The sequence below is a fragment of the Physella acuta genome, unplaced genomic scaffold, assembly GCF_028476545.2.
Source record: "Physella acuta isolate Inbredline_101_S28 unplaced genomic scaffold, ASM2847654v3 ptg000476l, whole genome shotgun sequence".
Taxonomy (NCBI): domain Eukaryota; kingdom Metazoa; phylum Mollusca; class Gastropoda; family Physidae; genus Physella; species Physella acuta.
In genome coordinates this window covers 469,496-486,872 of record NW_026731995.1, presented here as the reverse complement: position 1 = coordinate 486,872, position 17,377 = coordinate 469,496, and the positions used below count along the sequence as shown (strand labels likewise).

At 35.0% G+C, this 17,377-nt stretch overlaps 1 protein-coding gene across 2 annotated transcripts; it reads right to left on the bottom strand.

The window, feature by feature from the left end:
- Positions 1-329: 329 nt before the first annotated feature.
- On the bottom strand, positions 330-16,321 carry LOC131943987 (TAR DNA-binding protein 43). Of its 2 annotated transcripts, none has more exons than XM_059304412.1 (6): positions 15,800-16,320; positions 8,485-8,663; positions 6,778-6,918; positions 6,213-6,466; positions 2,964-3,126; positions 330-1,858 (listed from the first exon to the last, which is right to left on the bottom strand). In XM_059304412.1, the coding sequence occupies exons 1-6, from the start codon at positions 16,035-16,037 to the stop codon at positions 1,514-1,516; spliced, it is 1,320 nt and encodes a 439-aa protein (XP_059160395.1). In that variant the 5' UTR covers positions 16,038-16,320; the 3' UTR covers positions 330-1,513. The 2 variants fall into 2 exon arrangements, with proteins under 2 accessions (XP_059160395.1, XP_059160396.1); XM_059304413.1 differs by having other exon boundaries at positions 1,571-1,883; positions 15,800-16,321.
- Positions 16,322-17,377: the final 1,056 nt, after the last annotated feature.

The window sequence follows — 17,377 nt, the reverse complement described above, 5'->3', positions numbered from 1 at the left end:
CTTTCACACTTAAGTTATTTACATAAGTTCAATTGTTCATCTGATCAAGTCATCCATTTGTTCCCCAATACAGTCACTATGGACGTTCGGATACACATGTATCGACTCCACTATATACATATAGATCATTCTGTTTTACAGAGTTGAATATTGAACGTACAAAGTGCTAACCAATCAATATACACTTACACAGATATGCAAGCCAGATAGTAATCTGAGATTAAAAAATCAGTTTAAACCAGATAGCAATTTTTTGGATTTGACATTTTGTGCTATTTTTTTCAGTCTATCAAATAACTTGTCTCATTTCCTTAAAAAAACTTAACACCTTTAAGTTATATGAGTTTTAATTATACAAAAATTCACACAATCTCCACTGCAAGCAACATAACCAATCCAATTGTACATAATAGAAAATTGGTACTTACATAACTAATACATCGGCAACCCTTTAGAAAAATTGGCTGTTTTTTTTTAATTAAAAAAAAACTATCACAAACCAGTAGTTAAAAAAAGAAAGTTAAAATATATAGAGAAAGAAGGGTACAAATATATATAACGGTAATGTTCTGTCAGCTGTGACATCCTCAAATTACAGATAATTTATACTAGTTATTTCTTTTAAGTTACAGGTTACCTGTTGTTTCCTTGTTTAAAAAAAAAAGCTAAGCTTTCTCTCATACATCACAAGACTATTTACAACTCCTGAAGCATATCTGGGTAGAGCCCATTCATGAGATAACCACACAAGTCTGTGGATCACACACCTCTAGCCAGCCATGTGTACAGCACCAGGACATCCAATAACTTAACACACCAACAATAAGCCTGCTGCAACAGGGGGATGGATGTACAAATGATATTCACTTTGAGAACCTTCAAATGATCATCTTTAAAAAAAACACAGTTTCTTCTAGCACCTCCAGCTCTAGAAAACGTACGCATTCTTATACTCATTTTACATGCCACCAAAAGGTGGCAGCTTTAGTATATGCACTAAAACGTACATTTTTATACAAGAAGCAATCTGCTTCTGGTTGTGTTGGTAATGATAACAGTCAAAACTTTCCAACTCACTAAATCATTTAGCTCCCATGTTCCATATACAATGTTAACCACACCTGCATCAAACTATGTATGAGAAAGTAACAATTTGTTGTTAGAAATGGTCTCCCTGACTAAAATCAGAATAGTTTTTTACAACAGTAATCAAAATTAAAACAAATCATTTCTAGTATGTGAAAACGTTACCAGAGCAGTGATTCAACATATTCTTACTGCTGTTAATTTCACAAACTTGACTGAAAAAATTTCTCTTATCACTATAGCTTCAAGACAGACTGAAAAAGACAACACTCACACAAACATTTGAAACACTGCTTAGACAACATTGATAAAAAAAAATATTTCCATTCAATAAAAGTATTTCATTCTGTGAATTCACTTAGTTCCACAAACAAACATACATGCCAGCAGGTAGATCTCATCCACACTTGTATCACTGTCTAGTAGATCAATTCCAGCCTGAGCCTGCTTTAGCTGGCATAGAACCCCAGCTGGGTACCTGACTGGTGGCTACAGTATGTGGAGCTGGTGGCATCTCAGCAGTCTGGCTACCCCAACCTAAAAAACTGTTGTTGCCACCACCAGCACCAGTAACTACAGCACCATTAGAGGTGCCCATTGGGGCTGGGGCATATGATGTACTCATGCTATGAGGAGCAGCAGTGGTAGTGGCCACAACTATGGGGTCCCCGTTGGTGGTTGCACCTCCACTTTGATGAGTAAGGCCTAATGGTCCCCATCCTGTCTGACTGCTCAGGACAGCCTGGGCCGCAGCCAGCATAGCATGATTGAGCTGAGAAATAAGACCAAACCAAAGGCTTAACAAAAAATGGGAGAAGTTTCATGTGGAATCACACAGAACATTAGCTTCTGCTGTCCTCATGTTCAGACACATAGTAGCCACTGCTTATTGCAATCATCAACATTTATGATGCAGATAACTGAAAATATTGGAAGTATTATTCAATTCTTTAGGTCATTAGAAGAATTGGTAATCACAAATAACAGTGACTTCTCTGTTTCAGTAGTGTATTTCTTTGTGTATATATATGTATACATATATGCACAAACATGTACACATAAAGACATGAGGGCAGTAAAAGCCCACCAGAATAGGTTTTGTTGTGAAGAGAAATTTGATAATCCGTTTTGCTATGGCCATATGAATAAAGGTATATCTGTGCAGAGTGAATTATTTTATTTTTGTTAACACATTACTGTCCAGGTGCCAAATTATTTTCTTGCCATAGTCATAGGGCAATGCAAAGGAACAAATTTAATTTTTTTTTAAATTAATTCAGACAAAAATGGATGCAGTTTTTTGTACATTAGTTTTTACTACAGTGCTAGAAACATTTGATTTAAAAAAAACAACAAGGACAGCAGAGGGTTAAGCTAAATGCAATAAGATATATTTTATTAAATGTATACTCCATTTTACTTACATTTTTTATATGTATCTTTTTTTCTTTGATTAAATTTATCTTTTTTAAATTGTGAAATTTAAAAAAAAAGCCATAAAATGGAGAAGTGTGAAATGTATTGTGGCATAGGAGTTATAGGTTAAAGTAGAGTTAATGTTTAATTTTTAAACTGCTATTGCATTTTGGTAATGCAATGTACTGATGTCAAAAAAAAAAAGTTAACTTAACACATAAAAATCCAAGTAAACTATCTTTGAGAAGTACACAACATATCTCAAAATACTCAGAAACTACAGGACCTAATGGTTACTATTGTTAATTCTCCCAAAGTTAGGGAAATAAAAGCCAGGAAAAGCCTTCACATTACCATATTCTCAAAAAATCAAAACACTCGATAAGCTCTGGAATAATTGACTGGCAAATTCTTTCATAACATAAAAAAAAGAAGTTGTGTGGAGCAAAACAACGACTCACCTGCAAAGCACCAAGTCCTAAATTGCCTATGCTCATATTGTTGCCTAGGCCCCCAGCAACTCCCATGTTACTACTTGTATGACTTGGGTTTCCTCCCCTCCCTGGTCCCCAGGAACCCTGATAAGCAACATGGCCATGATTGGGTACCATTCGTCTGTCATATCTGGAACAACAAACATAATTCAGCTCACAAGAACAAATGTTAAACCATCTTTAGTCATCAAAAACTGTTAATGAAGTTTTAAAAGTTTCAAACTGAAGTTTCCTATGTTGAATTTGATCCTATAAATTAGGAATTGATATCTGTACAAATGGATGGGGTACACAAACACACACTAGCAGCCTAAGAGAGGTGGGGAAGGGGGAGAGAAAGAGAGAGAAGACGAGGGGGAAGGGAAAGAAATTTTTTCTATATATAAAAAATGTCTGTGTCTTTCTGTGGATCTTTTATGTGTCACTCTACAGTTCACTATACAGAGTGAAACTTTAAACAGTAGTTAAGAATAATCCTGGGAAGGTTTCTGCCACAGAGTTAACCCTCTCAGTTGCATTATGGCTTTCCAGTTCTTATGCCTCAGTTGCGTTATGGCAGAAACTGACGGTAAACATGCCATTTTCAACTTCTAACTCAGTTTTTAAAGAATCCATTAATAAACAGGACAATATACTACTTTCAATTAGTATAAAAAGTTTTTTTTTTTTTAATGTGAAGTCATATAGCATTCGCTTTTCTTGTCACTGATGTTGAAAGATATTGCCAATAAATTATAAATTTGGTTGTGAACTAGAAATTATTTGTATAGTATTTTGATTAAAATATTGTCATTTCTCTGCAATTATCAGTTGTTTTTGTTATGGTATGAGAAAAGATTAATTTTAATGAAGTTTTAAATTCAGTGAGTTACAAAGCTAACACAGTTTATTCCTTTTATTTGGCACTGAAAGCAAGTTATTAGCTGCTAAAGGTACTGAGATGGTTAAGTATCGGCTTTGGTGGGGGGGGGGGGGGGGGGGGGGGGCCTTACTGTTCCCCAAAATATTCTGAATTAAAAGGAATTAACCAATCTAAGATTACTTTACAAAAAAATGTTAATTTGGTTGTTTCCCTCAATCCATAAAGGTTGGAGTCACGTTGAGTTCAGTTTTTTTTAAATCTGTAGGCCTATAGGCTAGCATAATTATTGCAGGATCTACTATTTGAGATCACCTGAGACGTAATTTTTATTTTTCCCCACAAGCTGTACCAAAGATGTACTTGGGGTCATGGTGAGGTCACAAGAGCCACAGTTGCTACAAGTAGAGTCGGGTTAGTCTATTCCTCAGTCACCATTTGCAAGGATTTCAATATGAATTTGAGATTGCGAAATCGAATAGAATCAAAGAGAAACTGTAGATTCAGGTGGGTTAAAATACCGATGGATAAATTAGGCTGTATCAAAAAATTAGCATTCTGAAAAATTCGTAAATCTGTTATAATTCAGAATCTTGACCTACATTTAATCTTAATCTAGCACCATCAGACCTAGCAGAAATCGTCCAATTGAAAAGAAATGTGCATATTCAAGTGTCTGCCTAAGTAGTGTAATTCTCGATTTTTAAATACAAATGTGGAATGTACATGTTGGTCATTTCCGTAAAGGTCATTTCCATTTTTTTCTCCTAATTTTTAAAACTTCGTTAAAAAATCGACAAAAATTGAAAATCAGCAGAAAAAATTAGCAAAAATAAAATCAGCTGAGGAAAATTGCAGCTGAAAAGGAAAAATCTGATTTGCGCTAAAATTCAGATAAGTCGCATTCCTTTTATGTTAACTGAAAGATAGGGGTCTGTTAATTTGAACAGGAGATAGTTAAAGGGGCAGTCCATTCATAGCATCATATTCTTGGAAGTGATGCGGTCAGTTTACAGACGTGTGGCGAGAGAAAATAGACGAGGAAATTAGTGTCTGAAGGTTGACAATAACAACCTGTTAATTACTACCGCTCATTCCCCCCCCCCCCCCCGTAAACATCCCTGCCTATCAGGACATCACACCCAATCAATTACTCGCTCATCATCTTGAGAGAGAGACCCGGGTGGGGGTAGCTCAAGGATATGTTAGGAATAGGTTAGGTACATGTATAGAAATAGGTGTTGGTGCTTAAGTTAATATTTCTGGATGAGGTTTTGGTGAGGGTTGATTTATGCTAATGCTCATGTTTAAGAATTTTGTGTCTTTGTGTTTGTTTTGAGGTTGTAGTGAAAGTTAGGGTTTATGTTTGAGTTCTAGGCGTAGAAGTGCGGGGAGGGAAGAGTATTTATGTTTTTCGGTTGAGGTGGGGATTAGTTTCTGTTTTTGTTAATGTTCATGGTTGAGGGTTAGGGTTTATGTTTTTTGTATTTTATATTTGTTTTGTTCTTTTGTGTTGGAACTTATTGAAATTTCATATATAAGTATTATATCAAATTTGTAGTTCAATTTGCAGTTCAATTTGTAGCAATTTCCGGTAACCGGAACTTATTCTACTTTCAATTTTTCAAAAAATCTATAGCCTGAGTACTATTTCAGATAGATCAAAGTAATTTCATGTAAGTAAAATTTTATTTCTGTTTACTGGAAGTAGTAATTTACGCTATTTCCCATTTCTCAGCAATAAAAAATGTAAATTTACAAAGTACTAATAATATTCCGCACTATTATACACATATTGTTTGGAGTTTACTTGGTGCCCCATTCTTTTTTTCTACGAGATTTTATTCTATTTTAAAAAGTTTAAGTAATTAAAAATGGATTAAAAATCATGTCTATATCCCGAGTTGCCATCCCCTGCAGTGTTATATAAGAATATTCAAGAAAGTTTAGGGGAGATCACTCCCGGTTTAATTTTAGATGTAGAAGTGTGAGGAGGGGAGAAGGTTTATGTGTTTACATGCATTTATGTTTATGGTTAGTAGTGGCTCAGGGTTATATATATTTTCTATACATGAATATAGACATTAATTGGAAATTTAATACATTCCCAAAACCCGAGGACCATCGGGTATATGAAGCTTAATAAACACCTAAGTCACGATCCTTTACAAATAAGTTTTTAACAAAAGCCAGTGCAAAGCCAGACCGGGGCGGCTAGCGCTGAATAATGAGGTGCTAGGGGTTTTCTTAGTCAAATATTAGTCTGTAAGAACTAAAGCACTGATGTGTTGGTACACTGCTGGGATCTTATGGTACAGGAGTTTATATTCTACTTATCAAACTTTTAGAAAACATACTTTTCACTTGCTTTAGGTGCTGCCCCACTAATGTGTACACTTGCTCCTTTGATTATATGGTCCTCTCCACAAAGTCCCTGGGCTGTTTCTGGGTCAGCAAAACTGACAAATGCAAAAGCTCTGAAAGGTTTTGGGATGAAAACATCCACCACCTCACCATACTTGCTGAAGTACTGCCTCAAGTCATCTGCTGTCATATCCTCTGTGCATCTTCCAACAAATACCTTCCGATTCATCATCTGTTGGGCACCTTCCTAAATGGTCAAAAAATTAAATAACTAGCTATTTTCAAATAAGACAATAAGACACAAACACTGTAAAAAAAAAATTGCCAGCTGCATTTTTTAAAAATAGGTGTCAAATGACTTGAGGATAATTTTAAAAGTAACTATTGACCCAAACAGCAATTTGTTAGTCTCATACCAAGTTAATCAATATTCCATTTTCCCACCGTTTCCTCATACCTGACGACTTAAATTGTCCTCAAACAAGAACTTTAAAGACAAAAAGTACTTGGCATTTTATTCCAGTAATGGTTAAGTTATATATTTTTAAAAATGAAAACCTTTGAGTTAGGAATTCGAACATCACACCATCTTCCATCTATCATGTGTCTCTGAGACATGCATTTCACTTGAGACTCATACTCAGCAAACCTCACAAAACCAAAGCCTTTAGATTGACCACTTTTAGGATCCTTTTTTACCTGAAAAATAAAGCCAGCACAAAAATTATGGAATCAAAAATAAACATAAAAGAGTATGTATGTAATTTATATATATACTAGCTGCATACCCTTGCTCCCCCATGGTGAATTTTTAAATGTACTGACTTGGGAACCAAACAAAACTAAATACAATCAAAAGAAAACACAAAGACAACGCAAACACAAATAGAAACTCAAACACAACGCTACCACAAATAAAACACAAACGACAAAGCAAACACAAATGAAAAAAAAAACCGCAAACAAAAAAGCAACACACAAACGCTAACACTATGACTGACACACTATGTGGCCGCTTATATTATAGATTATATATGGTGACATGAGAAAGGCCAATGACAGGGCAAAACAACTAACAGAAATAGTTTTACTACCAAAATTAAATTCCTGACTATTTACTCTCTCGAATACAAAGTATAGAGGAATGATTGTAACAGTGCAAAAAAAACCAAACATAGATTTTTCACAAATCTCGAAGTTTTACACCTACCCAAGTAGGAAAAACCTAGTTATTCAATTTTGTCAGTGTGTGTGTATGTCTGTGAACATAATAACTTGAGTACCGTTACAGCTAGGTTGATGAACTTTCATATATAAGTATGTGCTGTCTATTTGGACATCCAAATGCTTAATTTAACATTGAAGTGCTTACATTTTAAAACCAACATAAAACTTGTATCCTGCATGTAAATCGTGAAATTAAGATGACAGTCTTTGTGTTTAAAAAACCCATCACAACGTGTACATGAAGACTGGATTTATAGCTACACTAGGTTATCCAAATAAGTATAAGCGACGTGATAATTTTTAATGATTGTTACCTCCCCTCTAAGAAAAACTTCTCTAAAACATTAATTGAGCATGTCTAAAATCCTTAACTGTTGTGTCGGTCATAAATGGATGACCCCTTATTTCAATTTTGATGCATCATGCCAAACAAACCAAAAAAAATAGAACACAGGGACAACCAATATTTTTTTGAGTAAAAAATATGCAAAAAATAAAACCAGTGGTCTAAGTTGAGATTTCTGAGGTGGCTGATTAAATGACATGGACTTCAAATGATTTATTCTAATATTTGCTTTTTATGAGTTTTGTTAACATTTTTGGCCATCATACACTATTATTTTTCACTGTGTTAAGCTAAATAGTTTGGTTCTTTAAAGATTACTCCAAGTATTTTATTTATTGTACATGTAAAGAATTAACTAAATTAATATTGAATAAAAATCACATAATTTTAAAATGAGACAGAATGATCAGATACAGATCAACACACAGCAGTTAGTTCAGTATAAGCATATTCTGAGCATATACTGATATAGCCTCTGGTAAATAAAGAACATTGCAAATAAAGGATCAGAAAAGCCTCATTAGTGCCATTTTGTAAACCTGTCCTATGTATTTGCAGAGGGGGAAAATATACCATCTTCCACATTGCTTTCCTGGGCTGCATGGAAGGAAATATTTTCTTTTAACTGAGTTTGTATATTCACGTCTGCCTATATAAAAAAAACTACAATAATAAAACAAAAAAAAACATACTTGAACCATAAGAAGTTCTCCAAACTGTTGAAAATACTTTCTAAGGTCTTCTTCACTGCTTTTCCATGGTAATCCCAAAACAATAAGATCACTACATTTCTGCCGCTCAAATCTTTTATAAGATTTCACACAGTGTGAAGGTTCAGAGCTATGAGTTGAGTTTTCTTTTAACTTTTCCCCTGTATAAACAAAAAATAGTTACTTATATTTAGATAGCTTTTTTGTATAGGCAGTATATATATAGATAATACCAGCTCTAATAAATTGAACTTACATGCTTTAGAGGAAAGAACTACAAAAAAGTAAAGTAAAGAAAATTATTAGAGCAGATGCAAAATTTTGCTAACACTTTAAAAAAAAAAGTTTAGATACAAATAATCAGTTTAAGGCTTAAATTATCAATGGTCTAATATAGTTGATCACTTATGAGATACTGTAATGTTGCAACTAGCAGTGATATGATTTATAGTGTAATAATTGTGCTATAACTAAACGCTCTATTTATTTATTATCAGTTATGATTTGAAGCACAAAAAAGTAACAGAAAATTTATTAAGAATCAGTCAAACATTTTATAAAGAAGTTCTTTTAAAGCAACAAATAGGTCTTATGTAATAAATGTATAACAATGTCACACCCCTTTATTAATGTATATGCAGAGCTAATGAAACAGAACAACTATATTTTCCCTGAATCAACTGAATGCTGAAAAGTATTAAAAGGGAAACTCTTTACCCTTTAATTGGAATTGACTATTTAAATATTTTGGTTAGGTTATACTTGTTTATTAGATTATGCAATCAAAGTGACTAAAAATAATAAAAAAAATAAAAACTTAAGCCTGAATATAAATCAGAAATTTAATAGTTTTAGATCAATGTTATAAAAGTTGCAAATCCAGAGAACTTGAAAATAATTTGTTGAGTTTAAGGCTACATTTCTATTTATTTTCATCAAGCCTAAGTTATAACCCAATGTTTCACTTTCGTAAGACAAACATTGATTGGCTGTACAGGAACTCCGTGATCGATTTCTGACAGCCCCACATCATAGATTTTTTGTTTACAAAACTTTGGAGATAAAGTTTTTAAATAACAATGCAAATTTAAACCCATCCCAACACCTAGTTTTCCTTTTTTTTCACTTACAATGTGTACAATAAAATTTTTGGCAGCCTATCGAATAGCACGATGCCATTGTTTTTGTTACCATTACACGTGAAAACCAAATTGAATTTGCTTTTTTTTTATTTAGTTACCGAAAATAGTAAAGTCCAAAAAAGAAACCAGGCAGACAGAATTTCATAACCATATTAATTGTAACTACACCGTGTATGATTTTTAAAGTATTTAACGTGCCTCTTGAATACCTTTGAAACTTTACTCGCTCGCGTCCATTGGTCATTTTTTGTAGTTACTCCTTTTATAACCTTTTTCCCTTGCTTATTTCTGTTGCCTAAAATCTCAGACACCAATGTGCTAAGTTTTATCGTTATCTTAAATAGCAGCAATTTGCAAACTAAAGCTAATCACTTAAATTAAAGCTCAGATGCTTTCTTTAAATCTTTTAGCATATTCAGTGTGATGAATGATAACACTGCTTGCCCCACTAAATCTCATTGTTCAAATGCAAAACTATAAATAAATGAATTATCTGCCTTAAAATGCAAAAAAAATGCACCATTTAGCCTGGAATAAAAAAAATTTGATGGAATTTTGCATCTTCAAAAATAACATATGGCTCAAATTTATGGTGCCCTGTCCCCTTCTCAGGGTACCACTGGTTAAAGTTATTAATCTATAACCACTTGACTGCTAACCCAAAAGTCATAAGTTGGGATTCTGGGCTTCAGTCTGTAGGATGTCTCCAGTTCTGGTGGGTACCTGACTAAAATTAGTCACAGCTTTCGGGTTTGTTTGGTTTGATGCCATCTCATGGCCCATGTGCTGGAAGCAAATTACTAAAATGGGGACCAGTTTCGCTTTCACTGCGCCGTTAAGGGATAAGACACCACGCAGCTTAGCCACCACCCTCATCCCCACCTGTCATGTGAGCTATGGTCACCTCAAATGTTTACAATAGTAGAGCCGGTTCAAATATGTGACGGCTATTAGGGGCAGATAATTTAGTTTTTAAACTATTAGAAACTAAGGGGGGATAAGTTCTGCTTGATATTTTCATTGTTGTCTGTAAACGGCTGCTTTCACTGGGCGGGGTGGGGGGAAAGGCAGGGGGTGGGGTAGTGTCGAATTCACAAATTATGAATTGTTGATAAGTAGAAAATAAAACAACTAGATAGCAGCGTATGCTCGTAATTTATATTGTGCTTATGAGATGTGTTACGTGTAAATGATCACTCAGACATGCCTACCCCTGTCAGCCAAAAGTAGGAACAGTCATGCCTAAAAAGAGGAATTTGTAGCCAATAAGGGGAACATACACGTGGACGCTACTTTACTAAGTCAAAAAAAAAATAATTAAAAATTACTCTAATGACAGTAGGCTTCTAGTCATATATATTAACCAGTCTCTAGGCTACATTTACATACTGCTTAATGTGAGCTTACATTTTTTTTTAAAATTTAACCAGTAACCTGCGACCCCCCCCCACAATAAAAACATTAGCTTTGACTTAACATTATTGATTTGATTATTTATGCCTTGCTATGTTCTAGGCTATATAAATAAATGCTGAAGGCTTCATCATATGTAATATATATTATCTGTTAAGAGCAAAATTGATCAAACTAGTACAAGTCCTAGACCTAGTTACTTCTTACTAATAAGTTCTTCATAATAGTAGTTACTAGTTAAGTTACAACTTACAAGATAGATCAGTGTTCACTATTTCAGTATCTACTAGTAGACCTAGTTACAATTCTAGATCTAGTAGTAGTAGATATACTACCAGCTAGATCTAGTATTAGATAATACTTGTAAATATTGTAAGTAAACTAGGAAACAGAAACGTATTCCAAAGGGAGATAATCGCTCTTCCCTGCCTTTTTAAAATTTACTTTATTACCTTGCTTTATTAATTATTTTTCTCAAAAAAAATCGGAACATAACTGAGTAAAAATCGGAATGACGGAACAAATTACTTTTTTAGGTGAAAAGGCGGGACGGTTCAGATTTTGGCGGACGGTAGGCATGTCTGGATCACTCATCAATAATGGCATTTTATTATAATCTTTTTTTGGTGAAAACGATGCATGGGAAAGAGAGTGCCGCACAAGAATCCAATCATTTGGCTAGATTTTTTTATATCATGCCTAAAAATAGAATGTTGATGCTTTCTTCATTGATGATCGTCTTTGTTATTTTTTAAACTGAAAGTATGAATTATTAGTTAGATTGCAGGTTTTGTAACTTAGTATACTGACCCTTTATCAATTTAAAAAGCATAGCATACTGATTGTGTACAAATATAGCCATGAAACCCAGAAAATAAAAATTTCCAATTGCGATGTCCCAGACCCCCCCTCAAGAAAGCATGTTTTATCTTAGCAGTTATCTCACTTTACAATAGTAATTAAAATTAATTTTCAAATTTGTATTACTTATTTGGATAAGTTAAAGCTAATTTTAACTTACAATAAAAAAAATTATGTTTTAATGAAGGTCACAGTTCAAGTACTAGCCAAGTAATTTGTTTCAGTAATAATGACTTTGCACAAAAAGTTAATATATGCTAAATTGGCTTAGTTTACTAGTGTGTTAACTATTATTGATAGGCCTACATCAAAATGTCTTATTTATAATAGGCCTATTCATACTCATATTTTAATTTATAGGCCTAACATTTTCATTTTGTAATAAGCAAATGAAAAATTATTTTAAGCTAGGTTCTTTCAATTCTTATTTAACGGCTATAGACAGAATATAAGGCCTAACCCAAGCCCTAAAAATCTGCTCAACTCTGAATATCGTCCCATTCATGTCTCTAAACCTGAAATTACATTACAACACAATGAGTGAGTATCAATGCTTTACTAGTTTATAGTTATAACTTGTAACAAGTCTATTACTCCTGTAGTCAGTAGTGTAATGTAGGCTAATTAGTCTAGTTTCTATAGTTAAGATACCTTTCAGTAAAATGAGAAGAGTTGCCAGCTTTTTTCTATCATCTCTTATCAATTGAAAATTAATTTATTTCCTATTGTTCTCTTATTTTTACAAATCAACCACATTTTTAAAAGCTGCTGTGGTTACTTTGAATGTTTCCTCAAAAAATTTAGTTTTTTATTCATTAGGCCTAGGACTACAACTAGGCCTACATGCTCTACAATTTATTTTTCAGGCCTACTGATAATCCATTGCAATTGTTTTATTCAACTTCTAATATATCTAGAAGGTCTACGAGAAATATGATTTATAAATCAGATTTAGGTAGGTACTAGGATTACATCTCGTTTTACGCCGCGCGGCGAGTTTTTCGTCCCCGTTACCCAGACGCCGAGAATTTGCGGCTACGCGAGTGCTATAGTTTCGTAATTTTTATCGCTCGGTGTTACCGCCCGATCAATTTTCGTGCGATTATCGATTTTTCATTAAAAAATGGACATTTTGCGTTTTCATTGTTTTTTTAATTTTGTGCATGGATTATTCAAGATGGAGTGATTCAGTGAAAATAAGGTAAGTTTAATTTACTCCCTACTGTTTATTTTTATAATAAACAGGAATTTTATTGCTTTACATGAATTCTACACCACTTTTCTCTATTGTTTCAAAAAATCAAGTTGTTTGGACATAGCGCACAAAAGTTATATGCTGCACAGATTTGCTACCTCTATAAAAAATTCGTTTGTTTACAATATGAAAGCGAAAGTGGCAAGGGAGGTAATAGAAAAAAATGTGGCGAGCTATGTTTTGACGCCGGCGATAGTGGCGAACGATGTTTTGCCGCCGGCGATAGTGGCGAACGATGTTTTGCCGCCGGCGATAGTGGCGAACGATGTTTTGCCGCCGGCGATAGTGGCGAACGATGTTTTGCCGCCGGCGATAGTGGGGAACGATGTTTTGCCGCCGGCGATAGTGGCGATTTGCCGCCGGCGATAGTGGCGAACGATGTTTTGCCGCCGGCGATAGTGGCGAACGATGTTCTGCCGCCGGCGATAGTGGCGATTTGCCGCCGGCGATAGTGGCGAACGATGGTTTTTTCCGCCGGCGATAGTGGCGAACGATGTTTTGCCGCCGGCGATAGTGGCGAACGATGTTCTGCCGCCGGCGATAGTGGCGATTTGCCGCCGGCGATAGTGGCGAACGATGTTTTGCCGCCGGCGATAGTGGCGAACGATGTTCTGCCGCCGGTGATAGTGGCGATTTGCCGCCGGCGATAGTGGCGAACGATGGTTTTTCCGCCGGCAATAGTGGCGAACGATGTTTTGCCGCCGGCGATAGTGGCGAACGATGTTCTGCCGCCGGCGATAGTGGCGATTTGCCGCCGGCGATAGTGGCGAACGATGGTTTTGCCGCCGGCGATAGTGGCGAACGATGTTTTGCCGCCGGCGATAGTGGCGAACGATGTTTTGCCGCCGGCGATAGTGGCGAACGATGTTTTGATATTGAAGATAGTGGAGTAGAGGGGGGGGGGGGGGGGGGGGGGGCAGGTTTGGTGCGGTAATAGCAATAAATGTTCAATATTTAATTTTAGTGTCTCTAGAAAAACCATTTTATTTATTTTGATGTGAAAGCAAATAATGTACTGTTTACTTTTCCAGATAGAACCTACACTTCAAAAAACCAGCACATCTCTACGATATGATAAGCAGTTATATGGCCTAATGAGGGAACACTGTAAAGAGGAATATGTGATATGAACTAGTTCTAGATTCTATATCATGTTAAAACAAACCAATGTTGAACTTCTTCTGAAATGTAAAATACTAATGAACAGACAGAAACACATCTTTTTAATTAAAGTATATATATAAGTAGACTAACAAGTTAATTACACTTATACAAATAAAAGACCTTACATTTCTAATAGATCTAATTTGCCATCATTTTTATTTTCATATATTAGTTCAGTTTTTCAATTATGTCAGGCGCGTCGATGACTCAGCGTTTTACCTTTTTACCATCTTTTGCGTATTTGTCAACTATTTAGATAGAACCATCAAACACACTTATTTCAGAGCTTCACTCTGGTTAGTTTTTAGCTTTAGATTCAAATAGTTTGGACCTAAGCTGATATTGTATGAACAAATTTCGAATTTAAAAATAGGGGGTGTACCCTGTTCCACCCCTTATTTTTTGTCAAACAGATAGATTGAAACACATATTTTGATTGTTTCTGTTTAAGAATAGAGTCATCTAGAGCCAGGCAAATTTTGAGACTTAAGTGCTTAATAACTCAAATTTGCCATCATGTTGCATTTCACATCAACAAGACTTCGGTTTTGCGAAATTGCATAATCTATCAGCTTTGTAGCAGTTAAAACAAAAAACTTTTCAGTTATGAATATTATTTTGATTGTAATAACTGACACATCCATAGCTCAGCATTCTCAGCAAGTTTGAGCTTAATTTTTGGAATAGTTAAAATTTTAACTGAGATTGTATGAATGCACTGTATATGAAAAATTAGGGGGGGTACCCTGTTCTACTTCTGTTTTTGTTTAACTCTGCCCATAAATTTCTAATTTTATTGTTTATTATGCTTCCATATATAATAAATAAAGACATTGCAAAGTTATAACAAATTTGACCATATGGTTTACAAGCTAGGACAATTTTAGTAAACGCTTAAAAAAACTCTATCACAGAAATTGGAAAAAATCCTATGTTAAAAAAATCACATTTTTTAATACGAAAAAAAATCATAACTATTTAACCATTTGAGCTACATCAAAAAGGAAAACTGTTCTGTTATTGTAATTTTCTGCTCCTTTTAACTGTAGTAGTTGTTTCCCTAAAAAAACAATATTAAAAATTTATCCTAGTACCTAGATTTAGGTATCAGGGGAAAGCCATCAACCTTCTCTAGCCAACTCATATGTCAAATAATATTGAACATTGGTTGTGGGATGAAATACTCAAAAATAAATGTGTCATGCTACTAACTTAAACTTGGGATTTATCTACTAACTACTACTAGATCTTGGATCTAAATCTTGGGTCTAGATCTAGATCTAGACGTCTAGATTCTAGATGTCTAGATTTTTAGATCAATTCAGAGAAAAGTGGGCTTGTCCGAACAGGGGGCGCTACGACTGAGGGGGGAGGGAAATTGTCAAAACAGAAGTAAAATAAACAAATACAGATTTACTTGGTTTATTAATTTAAGTTTGTTAAATGTAACTTAGAAACATACCTTTAGGAAAAACTACTATGTAAACTTGTCTTCCCCAGTCTGTATCGGGTGGATACAAGCGACCGTCGGATAATCTGATACCTCGGAGTGTTCCAGTTTCATGATTTCGGTATTTCAATCCGCAGGCCCCGGGGAACTGAGCCGACAACGTCGTCAAAAGAAGGGTTCCGTCATCTTCACTAGGTACTTCCATCGGCTCATTGCCCTCAGTCTCGGCTACATGAATATACTGGCTCATTGTTCCTTAATTCAAGGAACGCCAGTTCCTCAAGAATAAATTCGTATTTGAGGAAATAAATTGCCCGCCTAGCTCCCCGGGTTTAGCGTAGGAAAATGGCTGCTTGTAGCGCTTAGCAAAGAATCATGGGAAAACAAAGTCAAAATGCAAACTAACTATTTTGTAATTATAGTATTAATCAGCGAATACCAACCCAAAATGTTTAGATAAGAAATATATCAAAATGAAACATGTATTAAAATAAAGGAAGCTGTAATCTATAAACTACTTCTAGTCGTAGATCACGGAATTAATCGAGATTCCCTTGTACGCATGCGCAACAGGCATTTTATCATAATTTATTTCCGTACTAGGCCAATGAATTTTACTATAATGATAGTAGTTCTAGTATTGATACTGTTTCAGTTTTACTTTGTGGTAAAACTGAAAACTGTTTCAAAATAAGAAATTAGCTTCTTGATCAAGATCAAATTCAGCCTTAGCTAGGTAGGCCTTAAATTACCCAGGGAGGACCTTAGCCAGATATTCTTCGTAGGGTAATATATATATATATATATATATATATATATATATATATATATATATATATATATATATATATATATATATATATATATATATATATATATATACTAGCTGCATTTTAAATGTACCAAGTTGGGAACAGAACAAAACTAAACACAACACAAACGAACGCAAAAAGAAAACACAAACGAAAAAAACAAACACAACACTCATAATATAAACTCAATTTAAATGCAATCATAAAGGCATAATGCTCACAGTCTATCCCGTAGCGCCAAATCGCCGGCGAACGCGTCTGACACAGTGAATGACTATAAAACAGAGGCGTAGCGACCATTTCCGGCGCCCGGGGACAAACTTTCGATTTGACCCCCCATCAAACTTACGATTTGCACCCCCTCCCCTCAAAATTTCAATTTCAACCCTACCCTCTTAAACTTTCGATTTGTACCTACCCTCAGACTTTCGATTTGCACCACTCTTGATTTAAAATCCCCCCCCCCCCCCACTCAAACTTTTGATTTGCACACCCCCCCCCCCCCTCAAACTTTCGATTTGCACCCTCCCACCGCCCTCAAACTTTAGATTTCCACCCCCCCCCCCCCCGCAAATTTTTTCCAACCCACTTTGGCGCTCACTGAGGTCGGCGGCCGGGGACATATACCCCCCCCCCCCTTGCTATAAAACCCCTAGCTTGTCCGCAAACCGAAAGATAGAATAATAATTAGTAAACTATACGTTCAGTGTATAAAATAAATTAAAGGCAGTATTTAGAATATCCGTGTTTTACCGACCATATTGCACATTATAAATTC

Bases quoted from the DNA above. Each gene is read 5' to 3' on its own strand.
- LOC131943987 (XM_059304412.1), bottom strand. From the start codon at position 16,037: ATGAGCCAGTATATTCATGTAGCCGAGACTGAGGGCAATGAGCCGATG. The intron at 8,664-15,799 runs GTATGTTTCTAA...TTGTTTATACAG, and splicing joins CATAGTAGTTTTTCCTAAAG to GGGAAAAGTTAAAAGAAAAC. The intron at 6,919-8,484 runs GTATGTTTTTTT...TTTATTTTTCAG, and splicing joins GAGAACTTCTTATGGTTCAA to GTAAAAAAGGATCCTAAAAG.